General features: G+C 47.6%; 2 protein-coding genes across 4 annotated transcripts; one reads left to right on the plus strand and one right to left on the minus strand.

Annotated features, from left to right (window-relative positions):
* Positions 1 to 5,317: 5,317 nt before the first annotated feature.
* Positions 5,318 to 11,559, minus strand: AIRIM (AFG2 interacting ribosome maturation factor). Of its 3 annotated transcripts, none has more exons than XM_054571983.1 (5): positions 11,224 to 11,559; positions 10,764 to 11,041; positions 8,565 to 8,744; positions 6,329 to 6,451; positions 5,318 to 6,152 (listed from the first exon to the last, which is right to left on the minus strand). In XM_054571983.1, the coding sequence occupies exons 2-5, from the start codon at positions 11,036 to 11,038 to the stop codon at positions 6,008 to 6,010; spliced, it is 723 nt and encodes a 240-aa protein (XP_054427958.1). In that variant the 5' UTR covers positions 11,039 to 11,041; positions 11,224 to 11,559; the 3' UTR covers positions 5,318 to 6,007. The 3 variants fall into 3 exon arrangements, with proteins under 3 accessions (XP_054427958.1, XP_054427957.1, XP_054427956.1); XM_054571982.1 differs by having other exon boundaries at positions 6,004 to 6,152; positions 6,329 to 6,447; positions 10,764 to 11,038; XM_054571981.1 differs by having other exon boundaries at positions 6,004 to 6,152; positions 6,329 to 6,447.
* Positions 11,560 to 11,738: 179 nt separating this feature from the next.
* On the plus strand, positions 11,739 to 26,024 carry CDCA8 (cell division cycle associated 8). Its single transcript, XM_054571569.1, has 11 exons — positions 11,739 to 11,804; positions 11,971 to 12,083; positions 12,219 to 12,347; positions 14,777 to 14,817; positions 18,339 to 18,411; positions 19,931 to 20,013; positions 21,398 to 21,462; positions 22,365 to 22,460; positions 23,592 to 23,718; positions 24,494 to 24,580; positions 25,747 to 26,024. Exons 2-11 carry the CDS (start codon positions 11,987 to 11,989, stop codon positions 25,789 to 25,791), a joined length of 843 nt encoding a protein of 280 aa, XP_054427544.1. The 5' UTR covers positions 11,739 to 11,804; positions 11,971 to 11,986; the 3' UTR covers positions 25,792 to 26,024.
* Positions 26,025 to 26,764: the final 740 nt, after the last annotated feature.

Consider the following 26,764-nt stretch of genomic DNA (forward strand, 5'->3'; position numbering starts at 1 on the left):
CGGCCTGACTCCTGGACCCCAGGCTCTCCACAGGGGCTGGCAGCTTCCTCCTGGGGAAGCGCATTAACCAGAAGTCTCTTCTGATGGATGGTAAGGGGCCAGGAGCAGGTGACAACACTTAATGAGTTGATATTGGGACCCACCTCTTTAGGGCGGTTAGAGACACTGTCATGTGATAGAGATTGAGCGATTGGCTGTAACCAGAAAGCTGGATAACAGGAGCCTTTGGGAGGGGGGCAAAGCCAGATTCCTCATTAACAGACAAGTAACCTGTTCTGTGCAGGCTTGAACTTGCACTTGAGAGGAGAGGGTCTGTCCACAGTTCTGAGGAAACTACTAGCAGCAGGACCAGAGGAAAGTGGAACAAGACCAGCAACGTAATTTGCAATATCCAATGCAAAATGAAAATCCAGCCGCTTGTTCAAAAACTCAAAAACTGTTGGGTTTCAGGAGGGTGACAGCTGACATTAACCCAAGCTGGGGACCCTTGTAGGCACAGATCATGTGCCCATAAATCTGCCCTGAAGTGGGGTCTAGGGAAAGTGAGGAAAGGAGGGGGCCCCATGAAGGGCAGCCACAGGGGTCTCCTGGCCTAGTAGTCTCCTGAGAACCTGCAAACACATAGGTCAATCAGCCAGCATTTCCTAACTGGACCGCACACTCCACTGAGGCGTTCACCCCTTTCCCACGAAACCAGCCTCTCTCCGCCAACCAGCAGCCTCAGAGTGCACAGGTCTTGCTTTATTTGGAGGAGGAAGGGCATTTAAATTTCATCTCCTGCTTGGGGGAGCTCGAAATACTGGGAAGAGATGTCCTGCTTGGAGACCATCTGCGGAAAGGAGCTCCGGGGCTGTTTCTTTGATTTACCAAACTGACAACCTAGGATACTTGGCCTTTGGCAAGTACTGAGGGTGACGGCCCAGAAAGGAACTTAATTATTAAGAATGGGCTCAGCTGGCCCTGTCCTTCAGTCCCCGGCCCTGGGGTTCGTGTGGCTGGGAAGCCTGATGTCTCCCTTTCACCAGAAGGATCAAAACCAGCTTTAAGAGCAACATAAGCCAGGGGTAATTTTTAGCCCAGACGTAACTTTCTAGTTCCTTTTTCCTACCCCTCATTTCTCAGTTGGCTTTAAAGAGGCCACAGAAAGCTAAAAAACAAATCCAAGTTTAAAGAGACAAGTGCAAAAATGCAAACTGGGCAAAGGGACAGAGCCACCAGCTGGACAAAATGTGCCTGGAAAACAGCATCCTCCACTTGGCAGGTGCCAGATTTATGGTTGCGTTTTGCAGACGTTTCATCACGTTATGAGCCAGCTCAGGAGACCCTCATAAAACTCTTATATGAAAGAACAAACTAGCTGATAAAAGTCAGCTGCTGCCTATAAATGCGCTGTGGGGATTGCAATTGAGTAGAGGATTTATTAGTCTGGGCTCTCCGTGCAAATTAAGTACTACTGCACACGCCTGGGTCGGGAGGGGAGAGCCTGGGCACAGGGGGTTGCTCCAGCTCACGTGCTGACGCCCTCCCCTGTCACTTACTCTATTAGAGACCAGAGGGAAGATTTTGGCTGAAATTAAGCTGCTGAAGATCTGCTTTTACATTCCCCCTCTGTGCCTCCCTCAAAAACCCGCAGAAAGACTCACTCTCCTCCATCCACTGCATGCCCCGCACGTCCTTTATGGAAGCACTTCTCACGACGGGCTCACGTAGCTGCCTGACCTCCTCAGCTGCGCTTCCCTTAGTTATCTCTGTGTCGCCGGTAATCCGCTCTGTGCTGGGCACGCAGGGAGGCCTCTGAATGCACAAACACAGATGCGGCAGCATTCCACGTTATTACTACCCCACTCCAGACAGCACGGAGGGGCGGGGGGAACGGAGCTTGTTGGAATTGAGATGAGGTAGGTGCTGGAAGCAACAAAAAGAGAAGAGGTGCAACGAGGAAGTTATTTAAGACTAGTTTCTTCCCCAGAGAAGGGCAATCTTTGTAGCTATTCTACCCAGCTCGCTCTGAGTTGCTTCTTTTTCACAGGATTAGTTACTCCTTACAGAAACGAGGGGTACTTGATAAGGAGGCGGATACCCAGACCCTCCCCACACATACTGGGTCAGACTCTCCAGGGCTGGGGTCCTAGTATGCTGTGCCAGTATCAGAAAAAAATGACTTGACTTCGCTCTGTAGAAGCCAAGAAGGAGCCTCCCAGGAATGACGGGGAGGAGGAAGAGTGCCCGGAAGGCGCAGCGCCCCCACCATCATTCCTTAAGGCCTGGCTCTCTCCTCCCAGCCCCTCGCATAAAGGGCAAAAGTGTAAGACTCGGGCAGGCGGCCCCAGGGTTCCGCTCCAGCCCTCCTGGCGGTGGGATCAGGGGGCAGGTAACCGGCACGGCTGCAGCTGCTGAGCCCTGGAGGCCTGTGCGCCAATGCCACGCCACACGGGGGCAGCACTGCACTTGCCTCTGTTGTTTGGAGGACTCCTGTCCCGTGAAGGGCTGGGTCTTCAGGAAACCCAACTCTTGTCACAGCTGAGTGGGCGTGAGGGATGCCCTTGCCTTCTGTGGCAGAGAGGAAACAGTGGTGTAAGGGAGGGACCCCTTTCACCAGAACAGAGCAAGTTCTGGCAATGTCCCTGACGAGCTATGGGCGCTCAGAAAACACTACGGCTCTCAAAGCATACTTGTTTCACGGCACAGGGCTATGCACTTAGGTGACTAAGACATCTCAAGTGAATTTCAACCCCTTAAAATGTTTATAAATTTACCGAAAGCCTTCACATACTTCCTCTCACTTAAAACTTACAACCCTGTGAGGACACACGGGGTCTGGCACAAATAACGCCCCCCCTTTTTTATTATAACATCATAAGCATGTAATTCTGTAACATAACAATATCACACCCAAGCACACCATATGACATTTTAGGTGACATGTTCAAATTGCTGTGCATCTCATGCAAGACATTCACGTACCCTACCAACCACCCTCAAGCAAGTGTTCCTTCTGCTGGACCTTCTATATCATGTCCATTACACAGATGATGAAACAGAAACTTAAGAGGGGAGATGGCTTACCCAAGATCCCTTGCACTGAGACTTGAATCCAGATCTGGGTCACGTGCAATTCAGAAAGCTTTCCCCGAGTTGTTTATCAACACACTAGCTCCTGCCCCTCATCCCTGAACCTGCTTCTCCAAATGTGCACTTTTCCCACCTTCTCATGAGGAGAAGGAATTATTAACGACCCTATGCTTGAACAAGTTTCAGGTGGTACCTGACCCGTCATGCTGGTTAAAGTCGGACCCAATACAATCACTATAAAGCCTGGACTCCCCTCGGGTGGAGAGAAGTACTTCTCTTCAGGGGCTCGGGACCCACTGGCTTTGAAAAACCCCTCCTCTGTCTGCAAGAACCTTGAGGTTGATTTCTAAATGTGGATGGGGAAGAGACCGGGAAGAAAAAAACCTAAGTTCATTTCATCCCAATGGATTGTCTCACTGATAGGGAATGAGGTTCTGAAAACAGAGTCTATTTTCCTGAGGGAAACAGAAAAGAACTCACATTTGCTCTCTCAACCCAAAGCCACTGGCACAGCTGGAAGAGTGTTAGGAGGACTCCAACAATGACAATTCTTCCTAGTTTCTAAATTTAATACAAGTCCAATAAAAATACCAACAGAAGTTGGTTTATTTTTTTTTCTTGGGGCTGAGTGATGGGATGGGATTAACTCATTGAAAAACAGCGTCGGAGCAGGGATGGGAGTAGAGGGAGGGTTCCTGATACCGAACAGACACTAAGACTTCGGAAACAGCCCACCCGTCCTTCAGCAGGGGGCTCATTCAGTCAAGTGCGGTATGCCTGCACATCAGAAAGCCCTGCAACGGGTTTAGAAAAACTTAAAGTAGCTTGTTAGGTATTCACACAAACGATCTCCAAGATATATAGTAAGTAGGAAAAACTGAGTACAGTTAAGCAGGTACAAAATTGAGTATACAATATTCTACTATTGATATAAAATTATGGAGAATACACAAAAACGTATTTGCTTGTTGTACTCGTTATCAATTGCTATGAGACAAGTTACCCCAAAACTGCATGACTTAAAACATCTGTTATCTCTTTCTGTGGGTCAGGGATCTGGGCACAGCCAGCTGGTTGCCTTTGGCGTAGGTCCTCGTGAGGTTGTAATCAAGCTGTTAGCAAGGGCTGTGGTCACCTGAAGTTTCAGCCGGTGGGGACGGGGAGGGGTCCTGCTTCCAGGCTCACTCGGGTGGTTGCTGGCAGGCTCGGGTCTCTGGCGAGCCTGCACAGGGCTGCCCCCAGCACCACAGCGGACTTCCTCCAGGGTGAGCGAGCAAGTGAACAAGTGAGCGATAGCACTCAGGATGGAGGCTGCAGCTTTTTTCAGACTAGTTTCGGAAGTGACACCCCACCGCTTCTGCGGTCCTCTGTTCCCTGAGCAAACCTGTGAGTCCAGCCCGCAGTGAAGGGGAAGAGATGTACACAGGCATGAGATGGTTAGGGACCATTGCGGGCTATCTTAGAAGTACCCAGCATTGCATTTGTATAGGCAGATAATGTTTTTGGAAGGATATGCCCAAAACATTGAACATTGGTTGTCCCCAGTCCAGGAAAGGGAACTAAGTAACTGGAGAACTTGTCAATGAATATGCTCTTACGCCCTTTGAATTTTGTGTTCAGCAACAAGCACAACGCCTGGCACACAGCAAACTTTGCAGAGACTGTCCCCTGTGCGTGGAGTGCCCTGTGCTCCTCTCCTAGCGCCTAGGAAAATTAGCCTAGACCCTAACTGAGATGTCACTATGAAGCACCGTCACCAGCGGTTACTTCTCATCTCTCTTCTCCCACAGCATTGTTTTTACCTCAGATATAACCCTTTTATTACTGTATTACAATTTAAATCTCTTCAGTCCAGTCTGGCCCTTGGATCATCAGCATCAGCATTATCTGGAACCTTGTTAAAAATACAGAATCTAGAACCCCACCCTAGAACAACAGAATCAGAATCTAAGTTTTAATAAGATACCAGGATTTATATGTGCATTAAAGCTTGACAAATACTGGTTTAGATCTTTCCCTAGTTGAACTGTGAGCCTTCCCCAGGCTCCCTTTCATCTTGGTCCCTAGAACGTATTGTTAAGACCTGATCACCTGACTGTGGGGTGGGGGTACTCCCACCCAGGCAGCTACTCCCAAGAACAGAGGCATGTGGCAAGTCAGTTGCCAGCATCAGTCACAAAACCCATGTCATTTTAGGAGCCCCACTGTCCCGTCACTCAGACAGTAAGCGCAATAGAGGAACACCTTCAACGCAAAGCACTCAGAATCATTTATGTGGCACCACCTCCCCCTGGTGGTAGGCGCTGGGAACTGAAATGGTCTTGACGACAAGGAGCTATTGCAATTGGAAAACAATTACTGTTTTCTATCAATATCACCCTTATTTCTTTAAATCATCGGTCACTTTCTTGTTCTTCGAGGAATCAGTTATTGACACAAATACGCAAAACCAGGACTTGGTATCAACCAGGCTCAGAGCTTTGGGTGATGCCGAGGGCAGTGGCACTGCCGGGGTGTCCGACCTGCGGCCCACAGGCCACACGTAGCCCAGGACGGCTGTGAATGTGGCCCAACACAAAGCTGTACATTTACTTAAAACATTATGAGTTTTTTTTTTGTGATTACGTGTCACAATGTATTTAATGTGTGGCCCAAGACAGCTCTTCTTCCAGGGTGGCCCAGAGGCGCCAATAGGTTGGACACCCCTGCATCCCACTATTTCCTTCCCTCCCTCCTCTTCGGTGGCTGCTGCTTCTGCCCTCGGTGTTCTGCACTGCCTTTCCTGCATTCTCTGCCTCCACCCACTCTTTGGGCCTCAGGAGAGAGAGGGATGGCCCATGTCCCCTCAGCTGTGACCTGGCAGGAAGAAGCCCGAGTGTCAGAAACATCTGGCACAATTCTCCCAAGAGCCAGTCCTTGGGTTGTAGACCGTTTTTCAGGTATGTCCAGTTGCAATGTTGACATTTCTTAAGAAATACCAGAGTGCAGCACTGTCGGTCTTCAACTGTGTGCCCCTGGTCTCCAGATAAACACACAGCTCCCTTACTCTCCCAGGAAGAAGGAAACATTCAGTAGAATATCTGGAATAGGAAGAGAGAAGGAACTGTGACAAAGCACCCTCCAGAGGACATAAAACATTAGACTGATAAAAGACACCGGGGCACTGTGAGGGCCTCTCCATAAGGCTCCCACAGAAGTAAGACACAAGGAAAGAAGGTGGGGAGGAAGACATGAAGGAATAAGCAAAAACCAGTACCTTGTACCAGGTCTTGGTGTTCGTCTTCCGAAATTCGGTCCCAGGCCTTGGGCAAAGCTTGGATGTTTGCCAAGTCTCCCCACTGGATTGAGGACAGGAGGTACTTCCTCTCCAGGTACCTTCCTGGAAGTTAAGGACTGATCCAAAAGAAAATGAAATGTGTTGAAGGGAAAACAAACCAACCAACCAAGCCTGGAGAGAGCTATAGGAAACATGGAAGTGAAGGTGCAGCCATCATGAAATTCCTCCAGGTTGAAAGGCTCGCCCATGCCACTCTTTCCCGAGCACCTCTTTACTCGCGTGGCCCTGGGCTACAGGGACAGAGGAATGGAACATCGTGCGTGCCACGAAAGACCTTACCAGGGTGAGGAAAGCCAGGCACTGAAAAGAAAGAACCTAAGTGACATACAAAATAAAACTCAGTGGACATTCAGAGGATGAATTCGCCCAGTTGAGAAGGTAGCAGGAAGATGCCAGCTGGTCGGAAAAGCATACGCACAGGCATGGAAGTGGGGAAGCCTGGAATGGGTTCAGCGACAAGGGCACCTTCCGGTTTGGCTGGCACAATGTGCAGAGCAGGAGGAAAGGTGGCTGAGGAGGCAGGCTGAACCAGAACACAGCATCGCAGCCCTGCGCGGGGATTCTGCATTCCACGCTCCTCCCAAAAGAAGCTACCGAAACTTGTATACAAGCAATAGGATCAGAACTGAACCGCCTGCAGAAATATGGGGTGAGGTCACTCACTGGGGATGGCTTAGAGGGAAAGAAGGGAGAGACCGAGAACCTGCCAAGAGGCTACATGTGATTAAAAGTGTAAGTGAGAGGTAAGAAACTATGGAAGAAGCAGTGGGGATAGAGAAGGAACATATAAAACGCAGTAGGGAAACAGACTCAGAGGACTTGCCAGGTGACTTGCCAGTGTGAACATGCCCAGAATAGTACCGGGCACATAGTAAGTGCTCAGTAACCTTAGCTGCAGCTACAGCTCCTACTGCCCATGCAGCTGCCACAACCGCTACTGTTGCAATTTAAAAAGAAAAGAGAGAAAGGGGGAAGATATTGCTTAAGTCTCCAGACTGGGTGATTACACAGGCCTGATTCTGCATCTAAAGGAAAAGGGGGCTGCATGTGAGTGCTAGAGGAGCTCAATTCTAACTCTGAGTTTGCACTTGTGTGAGCAATCCAGTTGGAGGCACGTACAGGAAACTGAGAATCAAGACGAGAGACAAGAATAAAGGCTGGATTTGGGAACTCCTCAAATGAAGGCAGAAATGCAAGCCAGTGCGTAGATATAGGTATCAGGCAAGAACCAAGACACAAACGCCAGAACTACTAACTGATCTTTCCGCTCCTACCCTTGCCCCACACCACCCAAAGTCTTTCTCCAGAACAAAACCAGGGTAGCCCTGCCCAGTGTGGCTCAGTTGGTTAGAGCATCATTCCATAAACTGGAGGGTCATGGGTTCAATTCCCCGTTAAGGCACATGCCTAGGCTGGGGGTTTGGTCCCCACTGGGGCGTGTACAAGAAGCAAATGAAGCAACAAACCAGTACTAATCAATGTTTCACTCACATTGATGTTTCCCTCCCTCTCTCTCTCCCTCCTTTCCCCTCTCTGAAGTCAAAATGTATGAGGATTAAAAAAAAAACAACCAACCAGCGTGGTTCTGTTAAAAACATATGTTTGATTATGTTAAAACCTTCTGATAGCTTTCCATCTCAGTCAGAGTAAAGCCAAAATCTTTTCAGACCTTAAGGCCCTACAAGGTTGAGCCCGTCTCTCTGACCGCCCCTCCTGTTAGGCTTCCCCTCTTCACTCTGCTCTGGCCACACTGGCCTCCTCAGTATTTCCAAAACCTATCAGGATGCGCTCACCTCAGGGCCTTTGTACTTGATGTCTTTTCTCAAATGTCATTTTCTCAGTAAGACCTATTTACGATCACAACCCCACCCTCACCCCTCCCGTTCTCTGCTTTATTTTTCTCCACAGTGCTCATCATCATCCGACATTCTGCATGTTTTCCTTTTTTACTGGCTATCTCCCAGCAACTAGAACAATATCTGGCAGGTAGTGGCTACTCAGTAATTGAGTTGAGGAATAACCATAGGGAGAACCCAAGTTCAGGAGCCAAAGAGAACCGACCCGTACTGTACAATTTTGTAATCCTGTGAAAATGGGAACTAAAAGACTTCCTGGAAGAGCTCTGGACACGATCTGAAACTTGTGCAAAGGATACGAACTTCGATAATGTCTCTCAATATCCTGCAACCATTCCAGCATCTCAGCCACAGAGGGGCTCACAGCCGAAGCCTGCAGGACAGCATCGATGCCGATGGCGTCTGCATGCTGCTCGTAGATCTGGAGCACTTGTTCCACGTGGCTGCTGACTGTGTCACGCACCTTGAGGAGGGCAGCTCTGGGAGAAAGGGTCTGTTATTAGGCATTATCATGAGAAAGGCCTAAGGCAGGGCTCCTCACCCTTGGCACACTGACATTTCAGACCAGGTGATTCTCTGTGGTGGAGGCTGCCCTGTGCACTGCACGATATTTAGAGGATATTTAGCAGCATCCCTAACCCACTAGATCACAGGACCAAACCATGCCCCGACTCTAAGTCGTGACAATCAGTACTGTCTCCAGATAGTGCCAAATATCCCAAAGGGCACCCAAAGGGCATTTTATCTAAGGAGACTGGTAACAGTGCCTTGGAGGTAGGAGTGGCTCAAGAATTAAAGCTGTGTAATTAGCCCAGCTGCCAAAGAAAGTAAAGACCAAGCGGCTTGTTTGGGGCTGCCATAAAGCTGCGTAGGAAAAGCAACTGCTTACCCAGAGTCACGTGCCATGCATGTGAAAAGGGAGTAAGAGGAAACTGAAGCCACAAACCAGTACTATCCACTCATTACCTAGCCCCACCCTAGTACATTTCTGAATAGTAAAGTTTGGCTCATGGAACGCACAGACTACTGTAAACCTAGGAAAGTTACTTATTCTCCAGCATATATAGAACCAGTCAGTTTTGCTCACTGTGCATCCAAGTACCTACAACATTGATACTCACATGGAGAACAACACTTGGTGAATGAATAAAAAGGGTTATTGTGAAGATTAAATGCAATAATGCATAGAAAGTGCTTAGAGAAGTTCCCAGCTTATAGTAAATATTGTTATTATTCCATTGGCGACTCCAAGGGACCCAGCCACCAAGACAAAGGTTACAATTTCCCAAAGGGCAAGGCATTCCTCGGCTTAGAATTGTGGCTTTCAAAAATGTTTGACCATGACCCACAATTTAAAAATAGACTTAAAATAACAGCCCAATATCCACACACAAATATGTAATCAATTTAAATAAAAGTTCATCATCGTAGCATGTACCATGACATAGTGTAACTGACTATCTCTTCTACTCAGCTGAGGAACTAAATCTGGTTCATTGTTTTATTCCCAATAACTTGTGCTTGGCATGCACCTCATTGGTGCTTAACAAATGTATTTTGTACAACTGAATACAAAGACAGTCCCTGTTTTTGACAGTTTTGTATTGGTCAATGGCACATACTCTATACACTAGAACCTTCTTTTGTTCCGGTCAAGGAAAGGTCACATGTGTCCAGTCTTTTCTCTATCCCCATAACCTGTAATTCTGAGACAGAGGGAGTAACATCAGGCATGATAAAGGCTGACAGATGTGCTTACTCCTGGGCACAGGGACCCCAAGGTGCAGCAGAACAAAGTGGTGCTTGAGGGCTCTGGCTGTGGTGTCAGGCACACTCGGGTTAGAATCTCAGCTTTGCTATTTACTAGCTCAAAGACCGGAGAGGCAATCTGCTTGGGCCTCTGTTTTCTCACCTGCAAAATGGGATTAAGTGAGGGTGAGTCACAGAAATGTTGAAAAGATTTTATGCAATAATGTATGTAAAACCTTCAGCTCTGACTTCCACCAAGTTTATAGTATATAGTTGACCCTTAAACAGGGGTTTTAATTGTCCAGGTCCACTTATGCACGGATTTTGCATTGTTCAAGGGTTAAACCATGATTGGGAATTCATGTACAGGGAGGGCCAGCTGTAGCTACACGTAGATTTTCATTGCACTGGAGGTCATTGCTAACCTTCATGTTGTTCAAGAGTCCACTGTAATTCCTCATTGCTTTTTACCAAAGAAAACTACAGAGAAGAACTCTCCACTGCTTTTGTTTTACTTTTTAAACTTCTACTAAGTCCACCACTACCAAGCCCAGCTTCTGACAAGACAAAAGCCTGAAAATGGTTTTTTGAGAGAGGTCCTACTGCCAACAAATGCAAAGGAGGGAAGGTTGACACCTCCAAATGCCATGCCCTCAAGTAAAAACCCTACCCTGACTGATCCTAGGTACTTATGGGACTCCCGATTTTAAAATCTTCCCGCTAAGAAAGGGAGTCATGGAGCCTCTTACAGCCTCTCCCCTAGCTTGTCCAGGACAGTGTCGCCGGCCTCCAGCTGCTTGCGCCTCAGCCGCTCCTTTAAGTCTGGAAAGGCCCGAAGTGACGGCACCTCCTCAAACCGCAGACCCTGCGCCGCCTGCAGCTGCTCCGCCAGATTGCTGAGGGAGGCCAGGAGGGGCTGGCAGTCCTTCAGAGCGCTCTGCCACAGGCCCTGCTGCTCCTCCACCACGGGGAAGCACTTCTTCAGGGCCTCCTGCACCGCAAGCAAAGGCCGGTCCGGAGCCATCTTCTGTTAGGGAGGGAAAAAGCCAGAAAGAAAAAAACAGCATTCGGGTCCCAAGTCAGCAGGGGAGGTACCGGGTCAAGGGTGGGAGTTATTTCCGTTCTCAGATGAGTTTCAGCTAAACCAGGGTTTCCAGGTAGGGCTGTCTATCCCCTCGGATAGGAGCCTGGCGCGAGGCCCTGTCTTACCTTTAGATGGTCCCTCGGGAGGCGGGGCTCGTATCTCCCACCTCGGAAAGGGTTTCCGGACTATCCCCCCGGGGAGGCTCTTCTGAGGCTCGGGCGGTCTCCTCCTGCAAACTACGGATTGCGGAGTCCAAGCGCGGTCTCCCCCGTGCCGGACCTATGCTTCTGGATCCGGAATCTTGTATTCCTCTTCTTGAGACTGCCGGCCGCTTCCTTTAAACCAGCGGGAAAACTTAAAGTTTAAAGCCATCCACGTTTGAGAATCCGCCAGAGCCCCCAGCCAACGCCTGCAGTTTATCTAAGCCTGACCGCCCACCTCCCCCAACGCAGTTAAGTCGCGAAAGATGTCGTAGCCGCAATGCTTTCTGGGTACTGTAGTCCTACGTATGAGCTGGAGGCCTAACGCGGAAGCTTCCTTGTGATTGGATGCCGTAGAGCCTCCTTCTAAGATGGCGACTTCTCATTCGTCAGCCCTTGGCAGTTTGAATTTCGTGCGGGCGGTCGCACTTCCAGTTAGCCGCTGAGCCGCTCCCTTACAGCTACGGCGGAGAGGTGTTTTTCAGCCCTTGATTTGGGACCCTCAGGTACGTTCTGCGCAAGTTCTTTACGCCCAGGCCCTGAAGGTCAGCCCTCCCTCCACGAACCCTTTGGGGCGCCCGTTCTCCCTCTCCCGCCCCTTCGTGGCCCCCTACTTTCCCTTCTCCATTTCCGCCTCTAACCCCTTGTGGCTCGGTTCTTCGCTCCCCGCAGCCTCCACCGAAGCGCCATGGCTCCGGCTAGGAAGGGCAGCAGTGGGGTGACCAAGGCCAACTCGTTACGGAGCCGGAAGCTCGCCTCCTTTCTTAAGGACTTCGATCGTGAAGGTAAGGGGCTGCGCCCCGGCCGTCGCGGCTACCTGGGCCGATTGCGGGGTGCTGACGGATTGCGCGGGCAGCACGGATCCAAGCTCCCTCCACCCACCGGGTGACCCGTGTCCTATCGACTTTGCCTTGTCGCAGTGCAAATACGATGCAAGCAAATTCAGTCGGACAGGTTGAACCTCCTCAAGGAGCTAGACAACATGTACAGCATCGAAATCCTGCGGCTCCCCAAGGCTCTGCGCGAGATGAACTGGCTCGACTACTTCGGTAAGCGCAGCTCGAGCTTCCCCAGGCTTCGCCCTGGAGCCCCTGTGTGGTTACCGTGACAACCTTCACCTAAGTTAAAGCTCCCGTGATCACTGTTAGAAATAGAAGTCCTAAGGCCTCCCGCCTCTCTCTATCTCACTTCCCTACTTAAATAAATAAATAATTAAATAAATAAAACCCAAAAACCTCATTAGCTCTTACCGTTGTCTACTCCTACGGGTAGTCAAAAATGTTTTCTCTAAAAGACCAAATAGTAAGTATCTTAGGCCTTCTGAGCCAGAAGGTTATCTGTCCAACTACTCACCTCTGCTGTTGTAGTTCCAGAACAGTTGTAATGAATGGGCATGGCTGTATTCCAGTAAGATTTATTTATGGACACGCTGAAATAATGAGTTTGACATAAATTTCATGTGTCAGGAAATAGTCTTTGTTGATATTTTATCCACCCATTTAAAAATGAATGAATGAAGAACTTGGTTTGTTACCAGAGCTCAGACGAAAGGATAGGCTGCTTATGGAAACTGCCAGCTTAAAAAGGGCAAATCGAAGCGGGAAATGCAAGGACCCGAGAGTTTTCCTGGCGAGAGAAAAATCCCAGCCTGTACCCCACCCCCTGGTTAAGTATCCAAGGAAATGCAAGACACTGCCCTTTCTGCTGGGTTACCCTTGCTGTCTAAATTATCTTTATTAATAATTACCTAGTGTGTCACCTCCTTTTGGAATGGAAATGCTTGGTCTCCTCACCTAGTAGACATTAATGATTCTTTTGGCTTGCCATTTTATTTATTAATCTATTTGTACATTTCTACAAATATTCACTAAGTATGTATCAGTGCCAGTGCTAGTGCTGAAGACACACTGGGGAATAAAACAGATACTTTACCTACAATCAGGAACTTAGAAGTTACTAGAGAAGGGTCATTTTATTTTATTTTTTTTTAAATTTAATTTAAATTTATTTTTTCAAATACATTTGTCTCTGCCTACCCCCCACTAGGTAAAGTTATAAGTACTACAAAAGAGATAGAATAGTGATCAGTAAGCACATTTATATCGTGCTTCCTGTGCCAGACATTGTACCAAGTGTTTTACATGTACATTACGTCCCCACTTAATGTCTTCCATAGGTTCTTAGAAACTGAGACATTAAGTGAAACAACATATAACAAAACCAATTTTACCATAGACTAATTGATATAAACAAGAGCTAAATTCCTACAGCATACTTATTTCTGGTCACACAGACATCACCAAATTTCTAAATAAAGACCCAAAACACTTCTAATATTAAACATTGAAGTAAGTGTCAACTATACACACCTATAAGAAAGATGAATAAAAACGAGAATTATTATTTTCCAACCCATTTATTCCAGTTCAGGGTCACAGGTGACCAGAGCCTCTTAGGCACAAGGCAGGAATCAACCCTGGACAGGACACCCTTCCATCCAGGGTGCACTCACACCCCCCCACACTCAGACTGCGACAATTCAGACACATCATTTCAAAACTTCGGAGCGTGGGGGGAAACCAGAGTATCTGGAGGAAACCCACACGGACATGGGGAGAACACGCAAACAACACGAGGAGAGTGACCCCAGCCAGGAATTAGTTTTCTTTTTCTCATCAACATTGTAATGAAATGCTGTTGAATGAAACTACACTATTCAAGGACTTGCTATATGAACTAATTTTACTCTCATAACAAATGTATTGTTAATATTATTCCTATTTTATAGATAACAAGATTAAGGCACAGGATTTATTTTATTAAAATAAAATTTACTTCGCTCAAGATCTTATGAGCTGGTTAGTGACAGTCTATTTGAATGTAGGCGTATTCTGGTTCCAAAGCTTGAGTTCTTAACCATCATTCAGGACACTGAGAGTTTCTGCAGGAAGACCTAACGTAATTCTTTATTCTACATCTAACCTTGCGTAGACCACTTCACTCAAGACACATATACTGCATGCCTACTGTATGTCATATTTTGCCGGAAACCATGGATATTATCTCTGTCCTCAAGGAATTCAGTTCAAGATGGGGTGGACGCATAAACTGCTTTGCGTAGTTGTTGGGTAGGGTGAGGGTGAACAGCTAACTCAGCGCTTTACAGCAATCTGCTGTAAAAGACAGAGTTTAGGGTTTGAGCTCTCAAAGGTTAGATGCAGAGGAATATTTTGGGCAGAAGAAATAGTAAATGCCAGAACACTGAGTCATGAAAGACAGTGGCACATTTGGGAAATACCAGGACTTTTTGGTGTGGTAGAACATAGACTGGGGCTTGAGGGGTGTGGGTCAGGCTTAGAGAAGGATTAGACTAGGTTATGAAGGTCCTTCAGTGTTCGACCAAGGGCTTATTCTGGTCATGGGAAGGTGATTTATCATTAAAATCTCATTGTAACTGGACAAAATGATCTTTTTAAAGCCCTTGGAGGAAGCAAGCAGGCCCTGGAAGAAGCAGCAACGGTAAGTGACTTGTCCTATTTTGGAACTATGTTGATCAGTATTTTTAAGTTGGGTCTGTTCATGAAATCCAACCAGTGAGTGCTTACTGTGGAAGAAGTTACTGTGGGGACATTATCTGCTTGTGTCAACTGAGAAATCACAGCTGTTAAATGCTGAGTACAATTTGGAGGCCTAGGAAGGGAGGCGGTTCTATTTTTGGCAGGTTCTTTGCAGCCCTTGCCCTGACTTCTGCAGGAGAAGCAGAAAGCCTCAAGTCCAAGTTCCTTTAGGCCCTTAGGTCACTACATAGTGACCTGACCTGCCAGGTGACAAAGAGACAGTTGCTTTATCCTGCCATACCCTGGAAGCTGTGCTCTTGCTTGGGACTCTCAGGAGTCCCCACCCCTTTCACCTCCTCCCTCCCAGCATCAGTACCAGTAAGATGTAAGGCAAAAAAGGAGTTAAATCTGTACTGTCCAATACAGTAGCCACCAGCCACATTTAGCTATTTAAATTAATTAAATTTAATAAAATTTGAAATTCTGTTCCTCAAACACACTCGCCCCATTTCAAATATTTAGTAGCCATGTGTGACTGGCAGCTACCCTATTGGACAGATCAGAAGTAGAACATTCATACCCTTGCAGAAAGTTCAATTGGTCAATGTTGGGAGCTGGTCTACAATGGGCTTCACAGAGACCCTAGGTTTTCTAAAATCATCTATTTTCGTATCTTTTTGAGGAGAAACTTTATTATATCCTTCAGCAGATTTGCAAAGTGAACCCCAAAAGCCCCAGCCTCCTATGAGTCGATCATGATCATTTGGAATCTGAGAGTTTGACATGATCTGACTACAAAGGGTACCCAGTAGCACTGACTAGTGGATCTCCACTGGCCTCCGATGTTAAAGGTACTTAGGAGCCAGTTTTTCAAGCAGGGAAAAAATGAGAGTTTGGGGTGAGTATTGTAGGAGAGAGATGTGGATGACTGAAAAAGAAAATCAAGAACTAGTAAACATTCTTGGTCCATGTTTTCTCTTCCTTTGTGATATGTTCCTCCTGTACACATTCAGATCTAAGATGTAAAAAGACTTACCTTGAGGTGAATTATACTCATTAGCTAATGCATTGCCCTCTTTAGAACTACAAATCAGAGCTTCTAATGCAAAATGAGATATCCAGTGTCATCACACCAAGTCAAGAGAATTCTCTCCTTAACTTATATGATTTAAAACCAAGAAAGGAATGATAATTTGGTAGAAAAGCTCTAATTGTTAAGTATGTAGGGGGCTCACAAGACTATCTTCAGGATTGGTAATTCATTAGGAGGACTCACAGGACTCAGCATATATGTGGTAGGACCTCCTTATCCACGGGGGATACATTCCAAGACCCCCAGTGGATGCATGAAACTATGGCTAATATCGAACCCTTTATATTACTGCTTTTTTTCCTATACATATTTATGTCTGATAAAGTTTAATTTATAATTGAGGCACAGTAAGAAATTAATAGTAACTAATAATAAAAGAGAACAATTATAACAATATGTTATATGAATGTGATCTCTCTCAAAATATTTTATTGCACTGTACTCACCTTTTCATTTGAAGAAAGCACTTGATGGCTTCTCTTTGGCCTGCCCGAATGGGCTGCACCGCCGCTCTTGTGCTTCGAGCCATTATTAAGTAAAATAAGGGTCACCTGAGCACAAGCACTGCGATACCAGTGACCTGATAACTGAGACAGCTGCTAAGGGACTACTGGCCGGGTCGCATGGATACACTGGATAAAGGGATGGGTCACGTCCTGGGACAGAGCTGGACGACGCAAGGTTTCATCACGCTACTCAAAACGGCGTGCAATTTAAGACTTATGAATTATTTCTGAGATTTTTCCATTTAATATTTTCCAACTGCAGGTGACTGCAGGTAACTGAAGTCACAGAAGGTGAAATCGTGGATGGGGGCACTGCAGTCATGCTCTGCTATGATTTGTTACAGTGGAAGGATACAAAGCAAGTCAGCAAAGGGAAAGGGTGCATGGAGTAAAGTGCAGAGGAAACCAGGTGCCAACTTCCAAGGGTCCTCTCCCAATGGAGTCACATAGGACACACTTAATTCAAAACGTGTGAAATGTGACCTGCCAGAAAAACTCATTAGAGACTCACTGCCCAGGGTTTTTATTGGGGGGCTGGTCACATAGGCCTCTTCTGCCTAACAATACCAAAGTTTCAGACTTCCAGAAAGAGAACAGGTGTTCAGAATAAACCATATTGTTTGTACCAATCTTAGGCACAGGGAGCCACTCTTCTCAGAAGTAGTGGGAACCCCGAAACCCAAGTTCTGGTGCCAGCCACAGACCACCTGTGTAAATAGGCCTTTCCATGGGTGTCAGTCTTAGGCTTGTTAACTCTTCTGCGCTGTAGATAACCAGTGGGCTGCCCCTAATGATTTCTCCATAATGTGCCAGTTGGTTCTTGAGATGGCAGAAAGTAGGACACTGCCTTCCTTTCCACGCACTGTATCAGGCGTCACGAATCTATCACAGTACTGTTTCTTGCTAAGCTTGGACAGCCTCAGAATCCATCTCTGAGTGCTCCGTGTAGTTCCTTCCAACCCAGAGAGGAAACCTATGTCTTTCCTAGTCTGTAGCAACTCTTCTGATATTTGCACGTTCCCTATGAGGAAAGGCCTACAAATCGTGCCTGGTCTTGATTATTCCCATCCATATAGGTAGTCATTAATGGGAAGAAGGAAGAAGTTTAATTCGAAGGGTGACTGGGAGCCTTTTGAAGGGCCCAGGAAACATTATTGACCCTCTAGACTTAAAAAGATAAATGAGAAGTCTGACAGCGCCAGGTGTTACAGAGAATGTGGGTCACTGGGAAGTTGTTTGTTAATGGAATTTAGCCAAGTGTAACTACTTCAGAAACTAATTTGGCATAATTTCAAGGCTGAACATTTGTGTACCCTACAACCCTGTAATGCCTTACTCCTAAGTATGTAGTCAAGAGAAAACTTGGACATATCTGTGTGACAGTTCAAAGCAGCACTGTTTGTAATAGCAAAAGACTGGACAGAAGGTTGGACAAATCCATTGTGATAGAGTCACACGGTGGGATGTTATATAGCAGTGAAAACAGGTTAACTACAACCACAAACAGTGTTTAGAAATAAAACCAAACAAAATATTATTTAAGCACATATATATTTGTGAAGAAATATGTGTATACACATCCACACATACTTTCAAGCAAATGTAATCTCTGGGGTTATCTTTGGAGAATGACAGAAGACTGATCACCTTTCGGGGAGAGACAAGGAAATGGAACAAGGGAAAATGCGTAACTAGGAGCAAGTTATTGTCGATGTTTTGGGTCTTAGGTTGTATGGTAGGTTTATGGGAGTTTATTATATTGTGTTATAACACTTTTCTGTATGTATCAAATAATATGTTTTAAAAAGTAATTGTTTTTCATCTTAAAATGTTCCTCACATTTGATTAAATATACATGGTGTTTTCTGGCTGTGTTTTTCACAGGCGGACCTGGATATCAGAGAAATAAACAAACTAACAGCAGAAGCTATTCAGACACCCCTGAAATCTGCCAGAAGTGAGTACTTTTTAGATCCCTTGTTGAACTGAGAGAGCTGAGGCTCCCCGGGGGGCTGGCTGGCTGCTCCAGGAGGCCTCACCGAGGGAGCCTCTTCCCTCTAAAGTCTGGTTCTCAGGCTTGTAATTGACATGCGTGCCAGGGAGAGTGAAAGGAGAAAAGCAGAAGCTGTGCTGCGAACCAAATGCGGGGTCTGCTTGCTTCCCCCGGGTTGGGGAGGTCAGGGCAGGTGAGCAGGGTCTCCAGAGGTGTTACAAGACGTGGCCTCATCAGCTGCGACTTCCCCGATGAGAAGGGTTGAGAGCGAGCTGTAAAAGGACTTTCTCAGCATGTTAATTCCATGTTACTTGATTCAGTGACCCATCCATGTGAATGAGACTCACACATACGCCCCACACGGAGAAACACTGTCTTGTAGGGAAGGTTTTGGGGAAGCCAGGTTGCAATTAGTGAGCCCTGTTATGGACTTGATGTCGCTGTCATTAGGCTTTGGCACCTCAGTGCATCCCACTCCTGGGAGGCTGTCCTGACCATGGATTTCTGGGCTACCCATGCAGGCACTTTCTTGACTGGGCAGGGCCAGAACACTGTCCAGTTCTCATGCCAACTTGGCTTCCATCAGAATTGCTTCGTAGTGTGAAGAAAGCACAGTGAGATTTTCGCTTTCCAAGTGTTATCTTCCAGTTCTGCCTCCTGGAGGTTATAATGTAATTGGCCTTGAGTGTTCCTAGAGTTTGTCAGCCACATATTTACAACCTATTAGGTCACTTTGGGTTATTCCTACATTTGGATAATATCAGTTTCTCCTCTGAGTTCCATCAATTTTCCTTACTTGGGTGTGGGGTGTCTTCTGATTTCACCCCTGGGAACCGAACACACCAGGACCAATGTCAACCAATAGTAAAAATTGTTTTAAAACATATTTAGCCTGATTTCTGTCCTCCTGTGATTAAATGCAGAATTTCTTCTATGGAATCCCTGCCCAAGATTGTCTAATTCCTGGCTGTACATATTTGGCAATGAGACACTTTCTAAGTCTTCGTGTGGCATTTACATAAATAATATAACAATGATATTTATTACAACATGTATCTAGTACTGTCCAATGGGCTTTCCATTCATTCATTCCATGAATACTTAAACATTTATAGGGATCTAGGCTTTGGGATATAGGAATAAAAATAACACCCTGTTCTTATGGAGCACACATTCCAGGTCTCATGATATCCCTATAAAGTCACTACTCCCTTTTATAGAGGAGGAAAGTGAGGCACCACCATGAAGCCATGTGACCTAGTTTTGGGGAGGGCCAGAATGCTGGGCTGACCCTACCCAGGGTGGTTTCTTCACCACTCGGTTAGTTCCCTTTATCTAGACCCCTTTTTTAAAAAAAGTTATCTTTAGGTTTATTTCTTGCTTACAGCCTAAGATTATATAAGTTTTCTTTCCCATAAGAAATGTGAATGCGTGAAAGTTTATTCCCATGAGAAATAGCACTCTGTTAAACTGTTTCTTGTAGCACGAAAGGCAATACAAGTGGATGAAATGATAGAGGAAGAAGAAGAAGAAGAAAAAAAAAATAAGAAACTTCAAACTGCCAAAGTAAGTACGTGCTCAGGTTTAAGGCTGTGGGCTGACAAACGAGGAAGTACAAAAATTCTTAAAATACAGTGTTGCCCTCCCAGAGTCCACAGTTTAATAGTGAAGATCCCACTTAAATGGCTAATAACAAAAACAATCATAGAAATATGTGGAAAGTGCGTAAATGTGGAAGAGGACACTATTAAGTCTTACCTGCCCCCTTAAGACACAGCCAGGCCATTAAGGTTAGTGAGATTTCATTAGCTAGAAAAGAAAAGGAAGGGAATTCCCAGAGAAAGAATGAAAGTATCCACTAAGGAATAGGAAGCAGTTTGGAATGGCTCGGATATGAGCTATCAGAGTAGGCTGGGTGGAATAGGGGCCAGATAATGAATGGCCTTGTGCAGCAGGCTTGGAAGTTCAGTGTCCTCAGGCAGGTAATGGTAAGTGACAGCCAGATCAGTATTTCAGATCAGTGTTCAGGATAAATGGGAGGGGGGAGAGCTGGCGAGAAGGAAACCAGTAGGGAGGCTACTGTAACCCTTGGGCTGAGGCTCTGACCCTATAAAAAGGAAAGGTGTTGAGATAAGATTTAAAAGGGAGGATGGACAGGGTTGGTGGAGGAAGGAGAGGAGCCAGAGATGACTGCATGGTGTCTAGCTTAGGCAGCTGCATCTGGCGGCACGTGGGGCCCAGGAGGAAGAGCCGTGCAGGGTCCAGGTGAGCAGGAGCAGTTCACGTGTCAGTCGTTTGACATGCTGAGTGTTTAATACTTTTCTAGGACATGCAGCCTAGACAGAACTTTCAGCCGGGAGCTCAGGGAGGAGGAGACTGAGAGTCACGCTGACCCTCAGGTCTTTGGGTGGTTGTCCCTGGGTGGGAGTTAATGAGGTACAAGGAGAGTGTGGAGAGGGGTGAGGGAAGAGGGAAAGGGGCTCGTGAGGCAGACCACAGAGGGGCAGCACCAGCACAGGGACATGGGTCGGTCTTGGACGGTGAGGAGGAGAGAATCATCAGAAGATAAGGAGTGATTCCTGGCAGGTACCTTTGAAGGCTCGGGAGGGGTGAGGGTTGTGGAGAGTTCCTTGTACTGGGCGCCTGGGATACCCAGAGTGACCTTTGCAGCTGCTCACTATGTAAAGGTCGGGAGGGGACTGATCGGCCATGCTGCAATCAGTTCAAAAGACTCTTACCTTTACCCTTAATCTCGGCCAAAATCCTCTATTTTGGAGACCAAGCCAGGTATAGGCCTTAGTTGATCAATTATGTTCTGAGTTATTTAAATCTGTGAGATAGATCTTCTTATATTAGTTTTCTTTTCCAGAGCTGGTTCTCCTTTCCCTTACCTCCCCCCTTTGCAGGAAAGGCTTTTTGTAACCTAAGTTTCATTTGATTGTGACTTCAGGTCAAAAGGTGTCCTCCCTCCAGGAAGAGAACCCAGTCCATACAAGGAAAAGGCAAAAGCAAAAGGTAATGGGTTTTCCAAATTCAGCTGTGTGGTGTTGGTGTGAGAGCCACGTTCATCATGGCAGAATTAGGGGGCGAGAGGGCTTTTGCACCTCGTGTTCCAGTAGAGCTTAAAGTCAGCAGATCCTTGAGTGTCTGAACTGAGGGCCCTCTAGAAATGATCTGAGTCAATACCTCCTCCAGTTCATCTGCCCACGTTCTCTATCCTCCCTTACTTTTTTCAACACAAACAGGGAGAATAAGGCCAGAAACATATAGTAAGCATTGCATATTATTTTGTTTAGTTACCTGACAGTCCATGTGCAGAGCTACCCCATGGCCAGTCACAAAGTAGCTGTCACTTACCAATAGTTAGTTTCTTGAAGTGTTACCCCTGGTCCTGCTAAATAATCACCATGGACTTAACCTGATTCTGCTGGACCCTACTAAACCATTTGAGAGCGGGGGCTACATCCCCAACAAGCTTAGGGAAATAGACTTGGTGGGGGAGGGGGTTACTGAGTGCGCAGACGCTTCTCAGCTCTCCCTGCGCAGTGATAACTGCTGAGCAGGAGGACGGGAACCGGCTGGGCGCCCGGGGCCGCCGAGAGGCTGTCTCCTCCCTCCTGTTCCTTCAGCTTGGCTGGGAAGTTGGATTCTGGGGGTTGACTGTTTGGGTCCAAAGCTCTGGCTTTATATTAATTGGCTGTGTGATTTGGGGCAAGTTATTTGAAGTCAATGAATTTTTGTATCTATAAATGAGGATAATAATGGTGCTTCTCACAGGGTTGTTGGGAGAGTTACACGAGTTTATGTGGGTGCTCAGGACAGTATCTGACAAGGTCAGTGCTCTCCAAGTGTTCCCTGTCCCTGCCGCCGCCATTGGGCCTGAGTGGGTGCACCTAACAGCTGCATCTTACCTGCAGGTCCAGCAACTGTAACACTGTTACCCCAGCTGTGGGCCGGATGGAGCTGTCTCTGGTGAAACCAACTCCAGGCCTGACACCCAGATTTGACTCAAGGTGAGTATTGAGAGCTGGGCTTGGATTTGGGTGGGGGCCCAACATTGAACGTCAGGAAAGAAGGATGGTTAAGAAAATAACTCCTGAGTTATCTTCAGAGGAGGGTGATCGCCTGAGCTTCCTGATATTGTTTGCCTCTCCCTTGAGTGCAGCTTCACCTGCTTTCAGAAACAAAACGATTCTTCATCTGAAGAGAGAGAGTATTGTTTCTGATGACTAGGAGGCCTCTAGTGACTTTTGGTCTCTTCTGATTCCAATCAAAACTTTTGTTTTGTTTTGTTTTTTTAAATAGGTAGGCATTCGCCTACACCCTTGAGGAAAATCGACTTCCTCTTTTGGGAGACCAGTACAAACAAGGATGATCTTGCTTATCCCTTCCCTAGGGCTGATAACCTGAACAGAAGTGCTGTATAGACATTTAAAAAGAAGTAGATCTGTCTGTGCTGATGGGGGAGGGGGCAGCCTCAGGATCACAAGCATCTCCAAGCAGTTGCAACACAGTGTGTCCTTAACGGTCCCATTTGCTTTTCTATACATGGAACGTTTCTGGAAGGATGCATAAGGAAGTGGGAGTGGTTATCTCTAGGGTGGGGAGGGTGAGGAAGACTTACCTTCTGCTTTTAATTTCCACTCTTTAACGCCCCCCCCCCCGCCCCGCGACATGAGCATTCAGCAAAGGACATGTAAGGGGAAATAGGTAGCATTTTAATTGTCTTGAGAAAGTTTGGGAATTAATATAAGGATGTAACCTCTGAATCCTCCTCCTTTGACCCTGGAAAATACCTCTTGATAGAAGTACATTAACTGTAGTTTATTTCTGGCAGGCTGGATGGATGGAGGGATGGATGGATGGATAACTGACATTCATATGGAGTTTTGGACCTAAAATTTATATGGATAAAAATTGACTTTTGCTAGATGTATGTTTGATGATTGCAGTTTCCCTTATCCAGCTGTGTTTAGTCATTACTGCTTAAAAAGATTTTTTCCCCTAAATTTAGAACTCGCCTTCTTAGAAATGTGCCATTTGAAAACCGCAGCTTGAGGCCAGCTGGGGTTTGGAAGGGCTCAGAGTGCCTGGTGTCATGCAATCTGCCAGGCCATCTTGACAGAGATTTTCCCACTTTGTAGGGTCTTCAAGACCCCAGGCCTGCGCACTCCAGCAGCCAGAGAGCGGATTTACAACGTCTCAGTGAACGGCAGCCCTCTTGCCGACAGCAAAGAGGTTTTCCTCACTGTGCCAGTGGGCAGCGGAGAGGTGAGCGCTCCAGGGGGAGGCCAGGCCAGGCCCAGGGTGCCCGTCGTCAGCATCTCCTGCCCTGGCCAGTCACCCACTTCTCTCCCCCAAAGTCCTTGTGGTTGCATGGACCCTGATCTCCACGCTTGTGTAGGACTCAGAACGCAGTTTCCTCTCCCACGTTCGAGGCCCAGACTGGGAAGATCCTCACCCCACTCTGGGTCCACTTGTTCATCAGTGAACATTAGTGCACCTGTCTCCTAGCAGACCCCAGATGTGGAAGACACTCCTGCCCTTGAGAAGCAGTTCGGGGGCCCAGATGTTCACAGTTAACTCTAATATCACCATGTGATGTGTGCAGTGATGGAGACAGTGTGGAGGGCACTGTCAGGGTGTGTGCCTCATCTAGAAAGGGGTACATGAGCTGTCTCTTCCACTTGGCCTAACTTTGACGGGTTCTGAAGCAGGCTGAGCCCAGTTTTTCCAGGTTGAGTTGAGCAAGTTGCTGACCTCCCCTCCTGGGAGGTCAGACGTGGTCTCCCTCAGATGGTCTTCAGGGCCCTTCAAAGCTAATGGACATGCCCTGGTGCCTGGTGATTCAGCCACTGACCCAGTGATAAGCACTGATGTCACTGTGTCCTTGGGGACATGGTGACCACCTATGTCCTGTCTGCCTTGCCTCACCCTCCCACATCATGCCGGCCACAAAGGGGACCCACTGGGGCACATGGGGTTGCTGGGTAGAGGTTCCTGCCCTGAAGGACATGCAATTTAACCCCCTCTCCCCTCCACACAGAGCATGCGATTATTGGCCAGTGACTTGAAGAGGGTCGATATTGCCCAACTGGACCCAGAGGCCCTGGGAAACATAAAGCAGCTGTCCGTAAGTCTCACGCTCAGCCCCGCCCCCGGGCGGCCTCCGGGGGCTATATCGGTTAGCTGTCCTCAGGATTGTCTTTCAGGTCTGGGCTAGTGCTTTGTACTTAAAATTGTGTTGCCTTCTTTCCACTGGGGGATTTTGACTGTTATCCTGCTTACCTAAGCAGCAGTTCTGTCCTTAAATTGACGTTGAGTTTCGGTCCATCCCAGAGTGCCTGCCACAGTGTTCCACTACAGAATTGAAATCCTGCCTCGTCCAGGCAGTTGGTGCCTACGCATAGGGCACAGTTGACCTCCAGGAACTGAAACTTCCTCACAGCAGTTCAGGAATGGGGGCAGGGATGGAGCTTGTTACAAGGAATCCACAGAAGCAAAGAAAGTGTGGAACAGCCAGGCCTCAGAGCGGTGGCACCATCAGCGAGGGGAGTTCCTGGAGCTCCACTCTGGTGTGCCAGCTCCTCCAGCTCCTCTGTCCTTGGGGCTCCTGTGCTTCCTCAGTCCTCCCCCCAGCAGATGAGTCACTCCACAGGCTCTTGGTTCTGCTCTCCCTGAACGTTGGTTTGTAGGTGGCTTTGGGTCACCACATTCCCAACTTTGTAACTATTGCTCCATTGCCCAACATTAACTGTCCAGTTTCTTGTCTTCGTTTAAATTCTCAAGAGGAAGGACTAAGTTGGCTCAGATTTGGTCAGATGGGCTGCCCTGGTCCAGTCAGCATGGTCTTGGCTGGTGGCTGGGAGCACTTGGTGCAAACATGGCTGCCATATTTGTTTGTGGGGCGTCTGTGAAGGGCCCATCCAAGGAAGGGGACAGGGCGGGGCTGCTTTCCCAAACATATCCTAGTGAACGTAGGCCCGGTGCGGAGATCACACACACCACCAGCCACCCAAAGCTGATGACTTTCGTCATCCAGCTGGACCTACTGCATTCCTCTTCCCCAGTCACACCTTCACTGTCTCTTAGGAGACGTTATTGTGCTCCTTTGTTCAGTGAGAAACAGATTCAGAAAGGCAAGTTGGTTTGTGATACAAGTAGAAAATGGAGTGCTGAGATTCCCTGAGACCAGCCTCGCCCCACATCCAGCGCTGCCTGCGGGGACTGTAAGCTGCCACCTGGACAAGCATGCCCACTGCCCTCATCTCTAAATGACCGGTTTCCTTTCCTTTTTAGAACCGTCTGGCCCAAATCTGCAGCAGCATACAGACTCACAAATGAGGCTGCTGTCCCAGGAAGCCCGACTTGACAGGATGGATCTTCAGGGGGTGCTTCTTCCCTTCAGGCTTACGGTCTATTTGGTGTGAAGTTCCAGAGCAAGGAGTGGCGCTCCTCTTGGAGGACTCGGGAAGTGGGGGGACACTGTTCCTGCATCAGTTTTGCCGTTCACACCTCCCAACCCAGGTGACAAAGACACTTTCTGCTGCAGCTATGCAATCGGAACTTCCTGTTGTTCTCCCCGCTGAACTGTCCTTCCTGCTCTCAGAGCCACCTTCTCTGCCTCCTGTAACTCAGTTTCCCCTGCCCTGCTCTGCCTCCATGGGGGTGGCTTGGAAGAACCTCACGTTCTTGGAAAGACTGACCATTCCCCTCGTCAGGGAACCCTCTGCCTCTGGTGTTTCCGCTCTGTGTATGCTTGAGGCAGGGGGCTTGGGCTCAGGGAAGTGAGAGTTCTGGGCCATGAGAGGGCAGTTCCAGAAAGCTGGGAGGAACCGTACAAATGGGGTCAGGACCTGTCGCCGCAGTGACCACAGCAGAACACCCCCCCCCACCCCCATGCCCATCCCCTCCACCTGTGGAATCTCACACATGCTGTGCCCAGTGGCTTTTTCAGGCTGACTTCTGGAACAGCGCTTTGTATTTATCTCTGTTTACCGAGACCAAAAATTGGTGTGGAGGCAGTTTCCCTGTCTTGCTCCTCTACCTCTCTAGTTAGTGGGAATTGGGATCAGGGACTTCTAGGGCTTCGATTAGTCTGGGATTGTATGCGACTGGCTCTCCATGGCCCAGTGGCCCCTGCCAGGTCTATAGACTTTGCAGGGAGCATCTCTCTTTTATTGGCTTCATTGAGGGAGCAGGTGTGACTGGCCCGATGACCTCATTCCATGTTTGGCCTGTGCCCTGGGCATGGACTAGTTCCTCAGAGTCAGCACTGAGATCCCTCTGCGCCAGCCAGTGCCTCTGCCCCAAAGAA

The sequence above is a fragment of the Pteronotus mesoamericanus genome, unplaced genomic scaffold (genome assembly GCF_021234165.1).
Source record: "Pteronotus mesoamericanus isolate MK-2021 breed Mesoamerican mustached bat unplaced genomic scaffold, CSHL_Meso_final contig_221, whole genome shotgun sequence".
Lineage (NCBI taxonomy): Eukaryota > Metazoa > Chordata > Mammalia > Chiroptera > Mormoopidae > Pteronotus > Pteronotus mesoamericanus.